The 19,184-nt window shown below is 34.9% G+C and overlaps 2 protein-coding genes across 6 annotated transcripts; both read left to right on the top strand.

Moving 5' to 3' along the window:
- Positions 1 to 604: 604 nt before the first annotated feature.
- Positions 605 to 5,683, top strand: LOC122305415 (WD repeat-containing protein WDS homolog). 3 transcript variants are annotated; one of them, XM_043117949.1, is made up of 5 exons: positions 605 to 735; positions 1,348 to 2,140; positions 3,312 to 3,413; positions 4,444 to 5,079; positions 5,214 to 5,683. In XM_043117949.1, the coding sequence occupies exons 2-5, from the start codon at positions 1,463 to 1,465 to the stop codon at positions 5,403 to 5,405; spliced, it is 1,608 nt and encodes a 535-aa protein (XP_042973883.1). In that variant the 5' UTR covers positions 605 to 735; positions 1,348 to 1,462; the 3' UTR covers positions 5,406 to 5,683. The 3 variants fall into 3 exon arrangements, with proteins under 3 accessions (XP_042973883.1, XP_042973886.1, XP_042973884.1); XM_043117952.1 differs by having other exon boundaries at positions 5,211 to 5,354; XM_043117950.1 differs by lacking the exon at positions 3,312 to 3,413.
- Positions 5,684 to 7,403: 1,720 nt separating this feature from the next.
- LOC122305414 lies at positions 7,404 to 14,468 on the top strand. Of its 3 annotated transcripts, XM_043117947.1 has the most exons (14): positions 7,404 to 7,790; positions 8,497 to 8,640; positions 8,793 to 8,909; positions 8,993 to 9,077; positions 10,225 to 10,333; positions 10,459 to 10,526; positions 10,665 to 10,790; positions 10,868 to 10,919; positions 11,046 to 11,952; positions 12,214 to 12,414; positions 12,585 to 12,645; positions 13,806 to 13,919; positions 14,066 to 14,179; positions 14,268 to 14,468. In XM_043117947.1, exons 1-14 carry the CDS (start codon positions 7,720 to 7,722, stop codon positions 14,364 to 14,366), a joined length of 2,268 nt encoding a protein of 755 aa, XP_042973881.1. In that variant the 5' UTR covers positions 7,404 to 7,719; the 3' UTR covers positions 14,367 to 14,468. The 3 variants fall into 3 exon arrangements, with proteins under 3 accessions (XP_042973881.1, XP_042973882.1, XP_042973880.1); XM_043117948.1 differs by having other exon boundaries at positions 8,523 to 8,640; positions 10,868 to 11,952; XM_043117946.1 differs by having other exon boundaries at positions 10,868 to 11,952.
- Positions 14,469 to 19,184: the final 4,716 nt, after the last annotated feature.

Below are 19,184 nucleotides of genomic sequence, written 5' to 3'. Positions count from 1 at the left end.
TGGGATTCTCGAAATGCAAAAGAAGAGGAAGTTCTAAACAGTACCTGAACAATTTCCTAGCTTTTGGAATCGACGATGAGAGAAGTGTAAAGGAAGGGGAAATTTCTGGTTTTCAAAACGTTGCATTTTCTACACTACACTTTCTAGGTTTTCAAATGGGTTTCGCACGACCGCTCTTCAATTTCTGTTTTTTTTTTATAATATATTGATTGATGTCAGCGATTCCACAACGAGTACCTAACGACGGGTACCTATAGCAATGTTGAACACGATAAAAAGGAAAAATCTAGTTACAAGTACACTTGTACACTAATATGTGTACCAATTTATTGTGATTGGTCAAAAATAGATTTTATTGAAAACAATACTAATTTAACTTTTAAATATAAAAAAATCAATATTAACATGCAGATTAATATGCGACTTTATTTATATATAACAAAACCCCAGTGAAAATCATTAATACATGGCAACGGATGATGATGGCCGTCAGCTTCGCGTGCGACCATAGCACGTGTTTTTAATGGACTTTCGAAACGACAATCAGGAGAGCCGTTTAGCCTCTCTCCTGTTATTTTTCTTTTAACTTGAAAATATCTATACCATAAAATCCACTTAAATGTTGCAGCATTTGGAATTTCGAATCCATCGCAAGCTGCTCCTTTCCCGTTATCACACGAATCGCCATTTCTTCTCTGACACTGCAAATTCCAACGAAGCTTCTCTTCTCCTTTGGTCAGTACCCCTCTCTTTCTACCATTTATTGTTCTTAATTTAAAAACTACTAGCTTTTCTTTCCCCTTTGGAGAAATATTTTGCTTCATTTCTGTGCTCGAATCTCTTCTGGGTTACTTTCCGTTTTGCTCATATCATAGTTTTTCATTTTGGTAATTACCTCATATTAGCTTTTACGTAATGGGTTGGTGTTGTATACTTTCCGTTTCGTTGTAAAGGTTTTAGTATAATAAGAGATTTTGGATTCTGGGTCTTTGTTGCTGAGTCTTTCCACTAGGTTTCGGTATATGGATGGGCGTTTTATTGGTTTATTTCGTGCAATGACCTTTTGGGTTGTTTGAGTTCAGAACTTCTGTATTGTCAGTGGGAAAATTGGGTTTCTGTTTTACGAGTTTTGTTGCTTCATTCAATCATAGTTTTCAGATATTTCGGGTTATATCAAATTCTGGGCATGTCTGCGATACTAAGCTTTTAACGACAAATTCTCAGGTTTTTGGCGTTTGTTTTCGTACTCGTTCTACCTCTTTCAAAATTCATTTTGATATTTTCGTCATTTGGGACTCTTGGTGGGGAATTGGGGGCCTTTGTATTAATCTTTTCCTGCAAAATTAGGTATCAATCTTCACTGGAAAAACTTACTTCTTTCGGGTTTCTTTGAAACAACATATTCGTGGCTGGTGGAAGAAATGGGAAAATTTTATCGTAAGTGGCTAGAAAGCTCACCTAAATGCGTCGTCGAGGCTGCCACAACTACATGTTAATGGAGAATTCATCGACAACACTTGGCACACATGGCCTAATAAGGAAGCATGAGTTTGTAAGAGTGATAATTCAATGCTTAGATTCATTAGGCTACAGAAAATCTGCATCATTTTTGGAATCAGAGTCCGGTATTTCGTACAAATCCTTGGATTTTGAAATGCTCAAATCACAGATACTCTGTGGGAATTGGGATGGTTGCACTGATACCCTTAATGAAATTAAGGTGAAGGATGAAATAAGAGCTTCTGCTTTGTTTATTGTGTTCGAACAGTGCTTATTGGAGTGCTTGAATCACGGGAATGATGCCATGGCTTTGGCCATTTTAAGAAAAGTGGTTTCTGCATTAAGGTTGGGCAAAGACAAGGCTCACAGCCTTGCTCAGAGTATCCTTTCTTTGAGGGATACAGAGTTTGGTAAAATGGATGATAATATTGTTCAGGAATCGAGAAAGAAGTTGTTGGTGGAGTTGGAAAAATTGCTTCCTCCACCAATTATGCTGCCTGAAAGGAGGCTGGAACATCTGGTTGAAACTGCCGTTTCAGCCCAAATTGATTCATGTATGTACCACAATACGTTGGGAGCAGTTTCAATTTATGAGGATCATTGCTGTGGCAGGGATCAGATCCCCACTGAGACTATTCAGGTGTGCTTTGCTTCTGATCTTAATTTCATGGTGTTCTATGTTTTTCATCCTTGGTATATTTTGAGGCATGCTTAAGTTCATGGGAAGTGTATTATATCTAATTTAAAGTTCATGGGAAGTTTGTAATTCACTCGATCTTTTTGCCAGTAGCTCTACAGAAATAGAATCTTATGATATGATTATTGCATACACTTTTAAACAATTGACTGATGTCTTATGTATCTCATGCATTGGTCAAAATTTGCATACCTAGAACCTATCAAGTGCGTAAACGGTTTCGATATAAGAAAAAATGTTTTGAGGCTTATGAGATGCTACTACTACTGTGATAGTACTTATGCTTGGCGTGACTAGCAGGGGCCATAGGCAATGTATTTCAACCAGATGTTTAAAAATGGCCAAAGATCAATCTTTTATTTTTCTTTCAATGATTGGGTAAATAGTGTGGCAGATGCTTGTGAGGATGGTACCAGATACATGATGAATATTGTTAAAAATCAGGGTGATAAATTCTGTTTGTCACAGCTTTTGTATTGGCTCTATGTGTTGAATGTTAAAATTTATATTTCATAGCTTCTCTAAGGAAAGTTGGACTTTTAGATAGAATTTCTAGTTTATGGAAGAAGTTATAAAAAGGATTGGAAAATAAGATGATTCCATTTATTGTTATTAGAAAATGCAATGATATTGACATAAACAATAACAATGAAGCTTCTGAATACGACGATATTCTATTAATCATGGAGTGAGGTCACAAAATTTGAGAACTGATTCAGTCATTCTAACCATCTCTTCTGCAGCACAATGAGATGCAGAGGATGCTAGGTGACAGAATTATTCGGATTGTAGGGTTCTCTTGTTCTTTTGGTCATCTCGGTTTGCTGTATTCTATAAGCATATAGGCATCCTTTTTGTCGAAAGCCTAGCTTGTGTCTGATGATTCAAATTCTTGGTAAAAGGTTAAGGTTGATAATGCCCTGTCAATAAATATTTCTTCATGCAATTCAATGAGGATAAATTTACCTAGGTATTCATTATGCAAAATACTTTATTTTGTTTAAGATAATGCCATTCAATTGCAGAAGCATTGAGAATAAACACATCCTCCTTTGATTGTTCAAAGTTTGCTAATCTGTGATGTATATGCGGCATTTGTTTGCCACTGATGCAGATTTTGACTGACCATAAGAATGAAGTTTGGTTCGTACAATTTTCTAATAATGGGGAGTACTTAGCTTCTTCATCAAGTGATTGCACAGCCATTATATGGAAGGTACCGTTCAGATAATGTTTCTAATAAGGAAGTCATTTTTATTAATTGTGCAATCTGAGTGCACAACATGTATACAAAAGAAGCACCTGCCTAGTGGTGAAGGGAAACAAAAATACATAAAGTCTAAGTAAGAAGTAAAAATAGAGGTATTATGAGCCGATGCCCAGACACATGTCATAGTATTATTAGTACTAATTCAAGTTTCTGAATGTTTCTATCATCCTACAACTTAAATGTTGGTAAGGGATAGAATATGTTGATAGAGCTCTGATTGGGATTTGCAGTCTACAGCAGTAAAAGAAAATTCCAGTACTGCGAGTAAGAATTATGGAACCAATATTCTAGATGTGCTGCTGTTAAAATAGGGAGCATTGTGAATGCTCTGTGGACCACACAGTACCTCTTCTCCTGTAAAGAGGACCACACCGTACCTCTTCTCCTGGCAAAGTGGAATTCCACTCACTCATGTCCATAATCAAATCACTACCAAACACCGCACCCAGTTGTCATTGTTGGGGTTCATAACTTTTGGCTGGTTCCATTACAGTGAATTACACTGACTGATAATTTTTCTCAGCATGCCACACCTGGAAACTACTAGAACTTTTAGTGGATGTGGTTTTTGTGCGGTAGGTATTTTCCCCCACAACAGACACAGCATCAGTCATCCCCCCTTCTTTTTTGGGCACATAAATCTTCTGAGGTTCAGGATAATTTAAAAAGAAAAGAAGAGAAATGAAGGAACGGAAAGAAAGAGAAAAGAAAAGAAATATAAATGTTAAACAATGAAGTTTGTAGTGTGTGTTGTGTACCTAGATCATGACAATTTTTTTAGTTTGTGCAAGCTTCTCTATGTTGTTTATGTCACCAGGAATTTCATTCAGGCTGAAAGTATGAACTTTGATTGTAAGTATCAATTTGTTTAATTCTAATTCAAATGAAGAAAATGAACAAAACTAAGTAATTCATCCTCTTAATTGTATGTTCAGAAAAAATCCCCTTAATTGTACTTTAAAAAATCTTGTGTTAGGTTCTGGAAGAAGGTAAGTTGATGTTGCAGCATACACTACGAAGCCACCAAAATCCTGTATCTTTTGTAGCATGGAGCCCCGATGACACAAAGTTGCTCACATGTGGTAATGCGGAAGTCCTTAAACTATGGGACGTAGAAACAGGTACATGCAGGCACACATTCAGGGATCATGGCTTCATTGTTAGCTCATGCGCTTGGTTTCCGGACTCAAAGCGACTCGTATGTGGCAGTTCTGACCCTGAGAAAGGCATCCGCATGTGGGATTGTCATGGGAATGAGATAAAAGCATGGAGGGGGATGAGGATGCCCAAGATTCTAGACCTGGCAGTGACGCCAGATGGGGAAAATCTGATCAGCATATTCTTAGATAAAGAGCTTCGGATATTAAATATAGTGACAAATTCCGAGCGGGTCATATCAGAGAAGCACCCGATTACGTCCCTATCAATTTCAGGGGATGGCAAGTTTTTTATAGTGAACCTTAATAGCCAAGAGATTCACATGTGGGATGTTGCTGGAAAATGGGATATGCCATTGAAGTATATGGGCCACAAGCAAGACCAGTATGTGATACGGTCGTGCTTTGGGGGGTTGAATAGCGCATTTATAGCCAGTGGTAGCGAGAATTCACAGGTATGCTTCTCGCTTTGGAAACTAGAAGTCATATCAATAGCTACATGCTAACGCACAGAAATTACTGTTATCCAATGAAGAATGAACTGAAGTTTTGGATTTGTGTTTTTTTTTTTTTTTTTTGAAATTAGTAGGTCTACATCTGGAATCGGCACAACCCTAAACCGATTGAGATTTTGTCTGGCCATTCAAAGACTGTGAACTGTGTGAGCTGGAATCCTAAGAGACCCCAAATGTTGGCATCTGCAAGTGATGATAATACAATCCGTATATGGGGACCTGGTCCCTCCAAGAAGATGCAGATGCAGCCTGAAAAGCTCAAATGAGCAGACTTGAGTTATTCAAATTTTTTGACCCAGTGTTTAGAGCTTATGTTTTTTTCAATTGTTTATTTATTCATGAGTTTGTAATAATTTGTGGTCTATACATGTCCACTTGTAAATTCAGTTTATTTTAGCCTTCCTTTCTACATTTGCTATTGGATTTATCTTAGGCTAAGACACCAAATTTGTACATATGAACATGGCAGAAACTTTGAGGTCACATTTCTTACAGGTTTTCTCAGTGGTGTTAATAATGGATAAACTCGACTCAGTTGAATCTATTTGGTTGTCCAGACTCCAGAGTCCAGACAGGCAGTTTTCCAGACTCTCGTGGGTGTAATTTATGCAGTTTCAGACGGTGTCTAAATGTTCAGGTTATGTTTGGCAAACATGATAATTTTCAAAATTTTTTGTAACTTCGTCCTAAACATCAACCAAACATAAAATATTTTTTAATTTTTAATATTTTTATCAAACTATTACCTGATCATTATTCTAAAGCAAAAATTAATATAATTTTTACAAACTTGAAAATAAATAATAAAAATTAATACAACTTTGATAAATTTTAAAATCAAAATAATGTTAAACAATTACATTCAAATAAATTTTTAACTTTATCTATTAACTTTTACAAATTTGGATATAATTTTTACATTAAAATATGTTTTTATTCAACTTTTTTTTCTTATTTGTTAAAATTTAATAAAATATTTTTATTTTATCCAAATTAATATCACTACTATTCACCAAATTTTAAAATACTTATCCAAACATGTCTTAAATTTGTTCACTGAAGAGAGAATAAACAAAAATGATGGATGTGGGTCTCCATTTATTTATTTTTAATTTGCTAAGATTAACTAATAAATAAATCTCCCTTTTCACTTAAAATGTATAACAAAAGAAAGAGTAAACTCGGGTGGTAATGTATTCTCTTCCCATATAACAAATAATAAAGGGACAAAATGATTTTTATTTATAAGTTGATGTGTAGTTATGGTTTGTTATATTATTAGTTTGTTAGAAAAAAAAAAAGATTTATATATATATATATATATATATATTAGCGTGCTTCTATACCATCGATGTGTTTGGCGTGTAAATTAATTTATAAATAGATTTTTCCTTTCTAAAATATGGAGTAATATATATTAAAAAAAAGAAGAAGAAGAGAATTTCAAAAGTCAAACATATTAAAAATAATATTATAGATTGGGTAAAACAAATGATTTGTGATGAAATATTAATATTTTTTACTTATTTTAGTTCTATTTAGATGTTGAGATGAGTTGAATTTTTTATGAATAGTAATAAATTAAAATAGTAGAGTGAGTTTTGTGGAATTCATTTAGTTGGATTTGAATGTTGAGGTATATTATGAATAGTAGTAAAAAAGTAGGTAAAAAATAATAATAGAATATTAAATAGTAATAAAAAGTAACTGAAAAGTAATAATAAACTAATAAATAATAATGAAGTACGTTGAAAAGTGTTAAGGTATTTTTAGTATCCAACATTAAGGTTATATGTATTTGTATGTTAAGATGAATTTAAATGTATTTATAAGAAGTTGAAAAAAGTTGTGAGTTTATAAAGAAATATTAAATTGAAAAAAATTATAAATTTTATATATAAAAAAATTTTGAATTGAGATAAATTTAATAATTTTAAAATTAAATATTAAAATATTAAAATTAATTTAAAATGAGAAATAATTTGTGCAGTCGGCAAATATAATCGGCATGCAGTCGCTTTGAAAAAAATGAATTAATATGGGATCTATATAAAAAAAATATTTTTATAACTTTTTTTTATTCATTCTGTATAATCATGAAAAAAAATATTTTTATAATTTTTATTTATTTATTTCGTACAGCTGACTGCATACCGACTGCATCTAGCCCATTTAAAATTACACTCACTTCCAAGTTTCAAACGGGCGGGCCTTATTCTCAATGTTATTTGGTTGGTGATATAATTAATTTAAACGAACACGGGGCATTTTGGTCAAACGAAGTCAACCTCCACACCTTTCCTCCCATCTCTCTCTCTCTCTCTCTCTCTCTCTCTCTCTCTCTCCTAACCTTCCAATTTCCGCTGTAAATCTAGGTTTTGTCGCCCAATTTCGATTCTTGCTTGGGCAATCAACAGAGGAAGAGAGGCACAAAGACGCGGAACGCCCTTCTCTTCTTCTTGTTAGTTGTTGGAGCGTGTGTGTGTGAGAGAGAGAGAGAGCCCGGGTTTAGGTCTTTCACGGATCGTCAGAGATGTTTCTCTCTGCAACTTTCTCAAATTCGTCTCGATCGTAGAGAAAATGACGGGACAATCTCGGCCACACTTTCAGACACCGCTCGCATCCTTGCCTTCCGAACAATTCCACCGTAGGTCAGGAGTTCGAAACTTTTCCTTTTCATCTATTCATGTATTTCGCTAGGTTTCCTCGCTTGAATTTTCTATTAGCTTTGTTTAGTGAGAAAACCCAGGAAATCCAAGGAAACTGTGTTTTCCGGAATTTGTGTATATTTATATTTTCTTGATTTCCGATAGATGATTGGTTAGAACATAGAATTTCGATGCTGATTGTTCTGATTGAAGTTTTCTATGTATTTGGTTTAAGATTTTTAGGTCTTGCGTATATGTGGGTTTTTAGTTTTTATGTTTTTTTTATGTTGGTGTTGGTTGGAGGGGTTCGGCGGTGTTGCATTTCCTTTTTTTATTTTTTTATTTTTTTATTTTTTTTTATAGATGGTGGTGTAACTGCTGTTGCATTTCAGTTATGGTATTTTGTATCATTAATCTGTACGAAAGTATATGCTTAAAGTAATTATTTCAATGACATCTGACAGTGCTTTTGGGAGGTTTGATTGGATCAGTTCTAGATGGAAGCCGGTGTGCAAAGAAATAAAATTCTCCTAGCAAATCAAGTCTTGCCATGTCAATTAAATGGAGGGTGTGCTTTGTACACTGGCTTCTAAATAGGATTTTTCTTGATTGGAGACCATAAGCTTTTAGCTAATAAGTTTTTCCTACCCCTATGACTTTATGTTCATCTTATGAACCGCTGATTCAGTGGCCTTTCCAATATTTTCAGTGGTAGAAATGTTTTCTGTTTGATAGCGCTGAGAGAGGTATCTCCTAGGAGAAAGCATGTGCCAAAAAGGCGGTGGAGAGAAGATTCAAAACCTGGGCTCGAAAGTGAAGCAGCCAAAGATGCAAGACGTGGTCTCCTTTCATGGTACGTACAAGCTCTGTGTGTGTGTGTGTGTGTGTGTGTGTGTGTGTGTGTGTGTGTGTGTGTGTTTTAATTACTTCTTCTGAGATAGAAGCACGCTATTTGCAAATGACGATAGCCATATTGTTTCTGATGCTCATTTTTGTTTTTTTAAGGGTTGAGGCAGAGACATTGCGCCATTTATCTGCCATGTACTGCCCGTTGGTGCCTCCTCCAAGATCAACAATTGCAGCAGCATTCAGTCCTGATGGAAGAACACTTGCTTCTACACAGTAAGTTGTAAGTTGTATTGTTTTCCAATTCCAGTTCAAGCCTGTTTTTGTAACTGAACTTCCCTCTGTTTTGATTTCTGTAGTGGTGACCATACTGTTAAGATAATTGATTGTCAAAGCGGAAGTTGCTTAAAGGTGTTAAGTGGTCATAGGAGGACTCCTTGGGTGGTAAGGCAGTAAGCTTGATTTGTGCTAGTACACTCTATTTATATATAATTTGCTGGATCTTTTGTCAATATGAAAATAGTTTTGTTAATTGTTAAATATAATTTGTGCTAAATCTGCCCGTATTCAGACTAGTGGTTAAAAGATGGGCTCACGATGAGCTATAGACTCGGGCATCCTAGGTCCCCTTCCCCACTAGGGCTCCCATGGATTGTCCAATATGTGGTTCGTGCATCATTTACTCCCAGGGTTAGTTCCGGAAGGCCTTATCTTGGTGAGGTTCCACGTCAAATAGTTTGTGTGAAACCCTTCCCGAAGAAGTGAAATTATTGTTGAAGGATCTTATTGAAAACATGGTACAATTGGATGAGGCCATATCCAAGCTACTTCCTTTTTCAAATGCTTTTCTTTGATTTCTTTTTTTAGATAAGTAAAAATATTATATATATATATCAATAGGAATAATAAAGTATACTGGGCGTATACAAGAAAACACCTAGCCCATACTAGATAGCCCCCTAATGACCCAAAAAGCCTGTGAAACACCACCTAAAATACTCCAAGTCTGAATTGGAATAGAACACACCTCCCCAACCCTAGCCCCTTGTTTCCCATAAAACTAATTCTGTACCCGAAAATCCCACTATGAGAACGTCTTCACAATGCCCTCCCTTTAGTCTTCCCTTGACTTGAGCTACCTCCTTTAGCATCGTAGTTGATTGCCCATGAAAAACGCTTTGACTCCTTGCTTTTGTTAAAATTTGATTTGGTTTCAAGTTCATGGCTCGCCTCAATTGCAGTGAGTAGGGCTTTTAATTCGTTTTCATATCCTCCATGTAAAAGCCCCAGGATTTGTTGAAACCTGTTAACTTTATTCAGAACCCAATTCGATGGTGAACCTGCTATATTGTTTATCATTTATTCTGTTTTGTAAGATAAAAATTTTCTTGTTTTCAGCTGTTCGTTTAAGTTATATTTTCTATCACTGCCCCCCTTCGTCTCCCTCTCCCCTTTTCTTTTCAATTATCCCCTTCAATAACCTTAATCTAACTTTTCAGCATGATGTTTTTTGAATCTATTGCCTTTTCATGTGTTCAGCCTATCTCTGATGTTCACTCTTCCTATCAAAGTATTAAAGAAGCTTTTACAGGTTAGGTTCCACCCATTGCATCCAGAAATACTTGCAAGCGGGAGCTTGGATTATGAAGTTCGGTTATGGGATGCAAGCACATCAGAGTGTATAGGATCACGGGATTTCTGTAATTTTGACATCCCCTATTCGGTTACATTCTGCAATAGTGACTGCAGTTTACTCTTAAGTATTATTTTCACTCTTATATTACTACACATACAGTGAACCTTATTGCTGTTTTTCTCCTAACAGATCGCCCTATTGCATCGATTGCTTTCCATGCTAAAGGGGATGTTCTCGCTGTTGCGTCAGGCCACAAGGTATTGATTCTTGCCTTTGAATAGCTTGTGTAAACCTATCATGCCTAAAGGTTCTGCATTTGCTTCTTTCTTTTATGTATTTAAGCTTGTTAGTTTATTCATGATTTTGTGGATCTTATCTCTGACAATCCTGTGCAGTTATATTTATGGCACTATAACAAGAGAGGAGAATCTTCATCACCAATCATTGCCTTAAGGACAAGGCGTTCACTTCGAGCAGTGCATTTTCACCCTCATGCTGCTCCATTTCTCTTAACTGCTGAGGTCTGTTATCCGAAGGAAATTTAATTAATTATTTACTTCTATTATAATATACATTACATTATTGGACTGATATGCAGGTCAATGATCTTAACTCTTCAGATTCCTCAATGACGCGCGCAACATCTATGGGTTACTTGCGATATCCTCCTCCCGCTGTTTTTGTTGCAAACGCTCATTCCAATGAGCATGTTAGTCTGACTGCTGAACTACCTCTCATGTCCTTACCTTTCTTGTTTGTGCCTTCATTTGCTATAGATGATTCAAGAACAACAGATTTGCAGCATTCCAATCAGCATGTTGGTTCAAGTAGCTTGCAAGTTGGGCCGGTTGGATCAACACAGTTTCAAATGGTTGCAAATGAAGCATCGCGCTATGATGGTATGCTGTCTCCTATGGAGACATTTCCCGCTATTCCTAATGGCTCGCATGTTGGTATTGAGGAAGCTGCAAATAACCATTTCCCAAGTGGAATGGGAAGTGGCATTTATGACCCCACTGTGGATGCCATGGAAACTGATGAAATGCAGCCTGTTGGGAGAAGCCAGCATGGAACCTCTACTAACTTGGATACTGTAGGTGGTGCCAATACTAGCTTTGGTGGAGTACCTGGCTATCCTGGATATATTCCAAACCGCTTGGATCTTCCTGGGTATGGGCAATTTCCTCAACTTTTACCTTGCAGAGACCCAAGTGGTTGGGAGCTACCTTTTTTGCAAGGATGGTTAATGGGTCAAAGCCAAGCTGGTCTTACTTCAATGTTGCCTCTTAATGGTGATGGTGGTAATCTAGAGCACTCAGCCCGATATTCTTCCATCTTGACATCTCACATGTCTACTCATAATGTGGCAATTCCAGGCAGCGTCAGCCTATCGGGAATTTCTGGAAGATCTGGCCTGCGGCATCATTTCCCACACTCCCACTTCTCTGCGTCTGAATCTGTGGAGGGTGCTGGTTCTGTTAATGCCCCAAATGATCGGGCTGATACTCAACCAATTATGAGCAGAATCCAGTCAGAAATCACCACCTCACTTACTGCTGCAACTGCTGCAGAGCTACCTTGCACTGTGAAGCTACGGGTGTGGTCACATGATATAAATAATCCTTTTGCTCAACTCAATCCCGAAAGATGCTGCTTAATCATACCCCACGCTGTCCTTTGTAGGTAAGCATGAAATTTTTTTATTGAGATTTGACATTTTGAGCTTTGCTATGGTACCTGATATTATGCAGAAGCATGGCTTTATTGCATTTTCCAGTGGCACCGCCATCTTTTTTCTATTTTTCACAGACACTGCCGTTTTTAAAATCTGCAATATTTGTTGGTAGAAGTGGCATTTCACTTTATTTATATTTTGCAAACTAATGAAGCTCAACTTGTCATTACTCTTACATTTTGGAATTTTGGCTGCAACTGTACTTGCAGTGAAATGGGTGCCCATTTTTCGCCTTGTGGAAAGTTTTTAGCTGCCTGTGTTGCATGCACACTTCCTCATATGGAAGCTGATCCAGGATATCACACTTTAATTCATCAAGATCCTGGGGCTGCGACATCCCCAACTCGACATCCAGTCTCAGCTCACCAAGTCATATACGAGCTTCGGATTTATTCCCTTGAGAAGGCAACGTAAAGCTTCATTCCTATAGTCCACTCTTGTGCTGCTTTTAATGTTTCGCCCCTTTTTTCATGTTAACTTTTTTGACAATTATGAAACAAATGGTATTTGCACAATGTATGGCACAAAATTTTTTATGGCGATGTTGCATACTTCATACTCTGTAATTCTGCTTTTACAGCTTTGGTTCAGTGCTCGTATCACGAGCAATTAGAGCTGCTCATTGTTTGACTTCTATCCAGGTCAGTTAACTTCCATTGATGGATGAGACTTGTCTGAATTCATTTTACCCTTGGCTTGTGATTTGTATCAAATTCATGATTTGCTCTTAGCCTATTCTAGTTCTTAGCTTGTAATTAGGTGTTTTCTCTTGTATACTTCCTGTGTACTTGGACTATGCCTATTTACTTGTCGATAAAATCTCTTATTACTTATAAAAAAAAAAAAAAAAGTGATTTGTGTCAAATTTTCATTTGCAATGTTTAAAATTGCAATCCTTCATCAATCTGTATAATGACTCGGTTGAGCTAACTTCTATCTTCTGGCCGACTGTAATTTTTATCGAGAAAAAAATTTATCTGGCCGACTGTGTTTGGTACATAATTTAATTGATATATTAGTTAATAACAAAAAGTTAATTTATATGTGCAAGTGTGTGCATAATAGAAAAGAGAGCAGTTTAGATATCTTAGTAATGAGTCAGGAATTTTGCAGGTGCCCCACTTCAATTGTTGATGCATGTGGAGATCACATATAGGATTTGGGTTCATCATTTTTGCACCACACATTGGCATTCATTTTTCTGTTAAACTCCCTTAAAAAAAAAAGCTGCGGCAAGATGCTGTTTGCCTTGTAGGTCAAACCTCTTAATATAGTTTAACAAGACCAAACAACAACACTGGTTAATGGTCTAAGTAGTCTAGCTGTCTGGTGCTGGGTTGGAATACATTTTTGTTAGCATGACTTAACTATATTCTGTATGTTTGTCGTGGACACAGCTCTTCTTTTGCCTGCTTCTTTATCTTAACTTTCAATTCTGCTAAAAATAGTTTTTAAAGAGTGATATAATTGCCTTGTAAAGCATTTTTTTTTTTTTAAAGAAATGCACAAGCTGCTTGCTAGATGCATGTTAGTGCTCTGGCTTAACAGTCTGCAATAAATGGCTTAGTGCTGTTTTTTGGGAATTTTAGATATTTGTTAATCAATACCTTAAAACTTGATGTGCTTTGTGTTTAACATCAAAATTTGTTTGTTCACTTGGCTCATTTAATAAATTAAAGTGCCAGAATGTCAGTGTTGTGTTTGCATGGATGCCAAAAATCGTGGAGATCATTTTGTCACGTATTAACTATAATGCTTGAAATTAGTGTGAACTGAACCTGTGCGGTTGTTGTATTTGCAGTTCTCACCCACATCTGAACACATATTACTTGCCTATGGACGACGTCATGGTTCTCTTCTTAAAAGCATTGTCATTGATGAGGAAACAACCTCACCTATTTACACTGTTCTGGAGGTAAAAGCCTTTTCATTGCATCTTTTTGTTTTTTTCATTTGTTTAGTCGATTTCCCATCATGATTTTTTTCCCCTTAAATGCTACTTACAATGTTGGAAATCTGTCCTGTTCGAATTGAAGCTCAAACATATTGTTTGCAATTCAGGTTTACAGAGTTTCAGATATGGAACTTGTGGGAGTGCTTCCAAGTGCTGAGGATGAGGTCAATGTTGCTTGCTTCCATCCATATGCCGGAGGGGGTCTTGTTTATGGAACAAAGGTCTGCTTTTTGTATGTTGCAAGAAAAATCTTGGTTGTCATGGGTATGGATATATTATTAAGCTGCCCATTTTTGCGGTTGAGTGCAGGAAGGGAAGCTGAGGGTTCTACAATGTGATGGCGGTCGTGGTGTAAATTGCACCAGATCAATTTACTTTCCTGAGGAAAACATGGCTCCTGTTGGATAGTGAGACAGACGGGTTGTGTTGTATTCTTGCCTTAAAAAAATAGAAAAAAAGAAATCATTTTATTAAATTTATATTTTAAAATCTTTCTTAGCCTTTTCTTTACATGTTTTATGCATATTCCCCTTTTTTTTTATCCGTTTTTCATAGATCCCAAAGCAACTTCTTACTCTTTGTAAATGCTAGTTATAGCTTGGATTTAGTTTTTGCTTGAAAAACGGAGCTGGTGACTAGTCTTCTTACATTGGCATGGTTGAATTTGAGGTTGTTTAATGGTTGCCGGAGAAAAAAAGATTTGTAGAAGTTAATTCACCAAAAATAAATAAATAAATAAATAAAATAAAGCTTTTTTATTTTTTTGAAAATGTATATACTATTAATCTTAACTGATGGTGATAGGGAAATTCCCATATCTTTAGTTTTGTTTAGTGCTGCTTCGTTTAGAAAAACAAATAAACAACAAAGGCAACGATTATTACACAGAAGCAAGCACGCAAGTCAAAGCAGTGGCTGAGGCGCATTTGAGGCACCTTTTTTTTTTTTTTTTTTTAATGTTAAATTTTAAAAATTTCCGTCCACCCGGCTTGCCAGCCTGTTCTGAAGAATCAAAGGGCCGGCCGGCCACCGGTCAAGACAGAATGGAACCGCACTACAAACCAAGGATGCACCCTGAAAAATATACATTCTAATGATTCTATCAAAAGAAAGTTAGTTTGGTTGTAAGACTAAATTGAGATCAATTCAATTAGGTTTAATTTCAAGTTAAGTCTAAAATCCAAATCAACTTATTAGTTATTAAACTAAAAAATTCAGTTCAATTCATTTCAATATTCAAAATTCCAGACGCAGCCAAAGAGAACAGCCGATAGCATTCAAGAAAATTATATACTTTAAAATTTAAAATTTTAATATAAAAAATTAATAAAAGTGAATCTTGCACGTTTTATATAAATAAAATTATAAGAATATATGATATGGATAAAGCTTATGTGTTGCCTGGGCAGTATTGCTCAAGATCAGTATCGCTTGGCAAAAAAATTTTTTATTTAATAATTAAGAAAGTAATTTTAAATATATTGATATCTTTTTTTATTTTTTAAAAATATTTAAAAATATTAAAAAAAAAAAAAAAAACTGAATAGCATGCCCAACGGTAAGAGCTCTCCGGGACATTAGTCCGACTCAATATGACATTACTCGTCTATCAAATATGCACTTTTTTATTTATAGGCGTAATCTCAGGAAATCAACCCTATCAATAAAAGAGCCAATGCGAATAGGTCGATTCTCACTTTTATGTCCACATGTCGAAAAAGCAATTGGGAATAGCATAATAATAATAAGGCATATGTTTATTGGAATGGCATGATAAATAAATAAAAAGGGAATATTCTAACATGCCCATGAAATAAGGAAAATACTATATACTATACATACATGAAATATCTTACTAATTAAGTGTATTCTATTTTAATGCGTTTATATAATATACTTTAAAAACAACAGTTGATTCTACATTAATTGATCTCTATCTTATAGCATTTTATATCAAATGTTAAATCAACTGTAGTTTTTAAAATAATTATATATGCACATGCATGGGAAGTATTATTTTCTTGGAGTATATTATATGCATGCATGTACAATTTTGCTGAAGGGCTTGATCATCGATCTTGCATGTTTGTTTTAGTTAGATTCAATGTAAGTTGTAGTTAGCTGCTAGGTGGGGTGTCTCATAATCATCAGCTAATTGAAATAGTTAAATCTCTGATCATCTAAATTAACCCACAGAATTTGCACAAGGAATAGGCCATGGTGGATGCATCTATGCATCTATGGGTCATGCAGTACTACTAAATGCAAGCTAGCTGTACGTTGCGGAGAAATATGGAGTCTTCTCGAAATTAATTTTCTCTTTGACCGATCAACATGATGGCCATTTAATGTGCAAGATTGTCGCCAAGATTGACGATTGACAATGAAAACTAACCAATCATATTCATGTATATACAATGGAATATTATATATCTTATAACCATGCAATGCAGTCAAAACACTTCAAATTAACTACTTTTGTGGTCAGGCGCTGATGATCATCGATCGTCATCGACAAGCTTAATTTAGTATACCTTGGGAGCTGCTAGATTACTAACAGCAAAACTACCATAGAAACATTAAGACATTCATGAACCTTTGATCTTTTTCATTTGTTAGATAAATGCATGCATATAATTATATGCTAGCTTTTCATGATCACCATGAGACTTTAATGATCAGTTATTAATATATAGTACTTGCAGTACTTAATTTGACATCTTCGTACGAAGATTATAAACACGTTAACTGCGTGCGGCATTTGACATTTGAGCGTGGCAGTAGCAGCTTAATTAGAATGAGATCGTCATGCATGAGGAGATAATGGATGGATGGATGATGAATGTATGCATCTACTACTATATATATATATACTGTTTGTAATTTCCTAGCTAGCTAGTCAGTAGTCATGCATACCCACTTTGCGACGACCATAATATATTTGGACGAGATCCTCGATCTCTTATGTATGTCTTATCTAATTCAAAATGCATATATGGAATCATTTGACCTCCATTATATAGATGGAATCGAATCTAGGCCGCCAACACGTTTTGGACCAAGAAAACAGCATCTTCTCTCTACACTAGGACACATGACCGCTTAGACATGTACAAAAACCGACCAAAAAGTAAGGTACTAGATGCTGATTGTGGCGCTGTTCTTCTCTCTCTTTTTGGGTGCTGTTCATATTGCACGTACTTTGTGTGCATGATGTACATATATGTAGTATTTTTTTTACATATTCCTCTCTCTCTCTCTCTCTCTCTCTAAATTCTCTACTTATTTAGAATGTAAAATATAAGAAGTTAAAAACCATATGTTATATATATGTACACAAAAGAACAGAAGATAGAAAGATGAACTCATGAAACGCTCACGGCTATATCTGGTCGGTTGGGATATCTTGCTCCCTCAACTAATTCAGTTTAATTAGAGCACTCCCAATAGATTGTTCATCTTATTCTTTAAAATACATCGTCAAAATCTACTTTTATTTTATTTTATAATATACTAATTTTTATAATATACCATATAGTGGCAGAATCAGGAATTTGTTTTAAATAGGGGAGTCAAGTAAAGTTAAAACTATAGCAAGATGTTTTTTATTCTATTTCTACACAATTTTTTCTGCGGTATAGAACTGTCAAATAGTAAGATCTAAAATAAAAATAAAATATGTTTAATACAACTTATGTATTAAAAAAATATAATATAAGAACAATATATCATTAAAATAACAAAAAAATATAAGTGAATAATCTCTAAGATCAATATAATTTTATAAAGAGGGGCCAAATTAATTTTTTAGAGAGGGGCCAACACAAAATAAAATTAGTATTATCTTATTAAATCATAAAATATTGATATATATATATATATATATATTTTCAAAATTTTTTGAGGGGCTATGGCCTTAATAGGTCCGTCACTGATATCATACATCAGCTTATTTAATTTTTTTATATTATTTAAATACTATACTTTTTAATATTTTATGGGAGAAAAAATATAAAGAGAAAGAAATTATTGTGAGAGACAAAGTACAAGAAGAAATGAAAAATAAATAAAAGAATATTTAGATTTGTATACATCACTTTTACATATAAAAGTTAGTAACACTATAGATAAATTTAAAATAAAAATAAAATATATCATCCGTTAGATTCACTTTTAAGCCGCTTTTCCTTTGCATAAAAATGAATTTTACAAAATTGAGACATTAATAATTGAAGAAGTAGTACGGGCCAGGTCAGAAATCATAAGGTACTGCATGCGTTGGAATGTCACCAGTGAGCTATCCACTTTAACCAACGTACTTTAATAATATAAATGATATCATTTTCGTTGTATCTATGTGTGATGTATTTATTAATATTTAATAATAAAAATATATATAATAAATAATTATTTAATAATAATAAATTGACACATTTTATTTAATAAGACGATAATATATTTTATAGAATTTTTTTAATAATATATATAGACATCCAGCTAGCTAATCATACAGAGATGAATGGGACCTCTCAACCCCCTCAAAATTTATAATTAGGATCAAAAGTATCATCATCATGATGGGTAATTATACATACACAACCGTACCTTTTGTCAAATCTACCAAACCCTAGCACCCGGATCGAGCCCAGACGTGGTTTATATTTTCTTTTTCCATCAACATTTCCACGGGACGGCCGGTTTTTCTTGGATTTTTGGAAGTTGTTACACATAATCATCTTAGGGTTACTTCTATAAGAATATATATGAACAACAAAAAGGGTCCGGTTGGTGTTTGACCAATCCCGTAAGGGTATAATTTGTCTTACAAGTTGGTGATGGATAAAGAAAATATAATACATGATTTGTGCCATATGGTCTCTATTTATAGACTACAAGGCACTATTGACAAATGACACGATAATTATATATATATATATAAGGAAGATAACAATTACTTAATCAAATGGTTGTCTCTTAATTACATGATTTCCTCAACCAACACCTTCCATAGAAACCATCACCATGGGGAGGATACAAACTCATACCGCTTGGTGTGTGATCACCGGTACTACCCCTCAAATCTACAACTTCAACCTGCATCTCGCTCTGCTAAGGAAAACAAATGATCAACCTCATGTAGCTAGGTATAACGTTGTACCATCTTTTGATGGCCCAAGTAGTACTAACCCTACTAAAGAATGTCTTGAGATCACCTTAATCCAGTCA

This window comes from Carya illinoinensis, chromosome 3 (genome assembly GCF_018687715.1).
Source record: "Carya illinoinensis cultivar Pawnee chromosome 3, C.illinoinensisPawnee_v1, whole genome shotgun sequence".
Classification (NCBI taxonomy): Eukaryota; Viridiplantae; Streptophyta; class Magnoliopsida; order Fagales; family Juglandaceae; genus Carya; species Carya illinoinensis.
Note: the sequence above shows the minus strand (reverse complement) of the source record. Positions and strands in the feature narration are given on the sequence as shown.

What these genes read in the sequence shown, in the direction of transcription:
- LOC122305415 (XM_043117949.1), top strand. Translation starts at nt 1,463, where the DNA reads ATGCGTCGTCGAGGCTGCCACAACTACATGTTAATGGAGAATTCATCG. An exon ending in TCCCCACTGAGACTATTCAG is followed by an intron (nt 2,141 to 3,311) that starts GTGTGCTTTGCT and finishes CCACTGATGCAG; the next exon opens with ATTTTGACTGACCATAAGAA. An exon ending in GTGGTAGCGAGAATTCACAG is followed by an intron (nt 5,080 to 5,213) that starts GTATGCTTCTCG and finishes TGAAATTAGTAG; the next exon opens with GTCTACATCTGGAATCGGCA.
- LOC122305414 (XM_043117946.1), top strand. Translation starts at nt 7,720, where the DNA reads ATGACGGGACAATCTCGGCCACACTTTCAGACACCGCTCGCATCCTTG. An exon ending in TCCGAACAATTCCACCGTAG is followed by an intron (nt 7,791 to 8,496) that starts GTCAGGAGTTCG and finishes CAATATTTTCAG; the next exon opens with TGGTAGAAATGTTTTCTGTT. An exon ending in ATAGGAGGACTCCTTGGGTG is followed by an intron (nt 9,078 to 10,224) that starts GTAAGGCAGTAA and finishes AAGCTTTTACAG; the next exon opens with GTTAGGTTCCACCCATTGCA.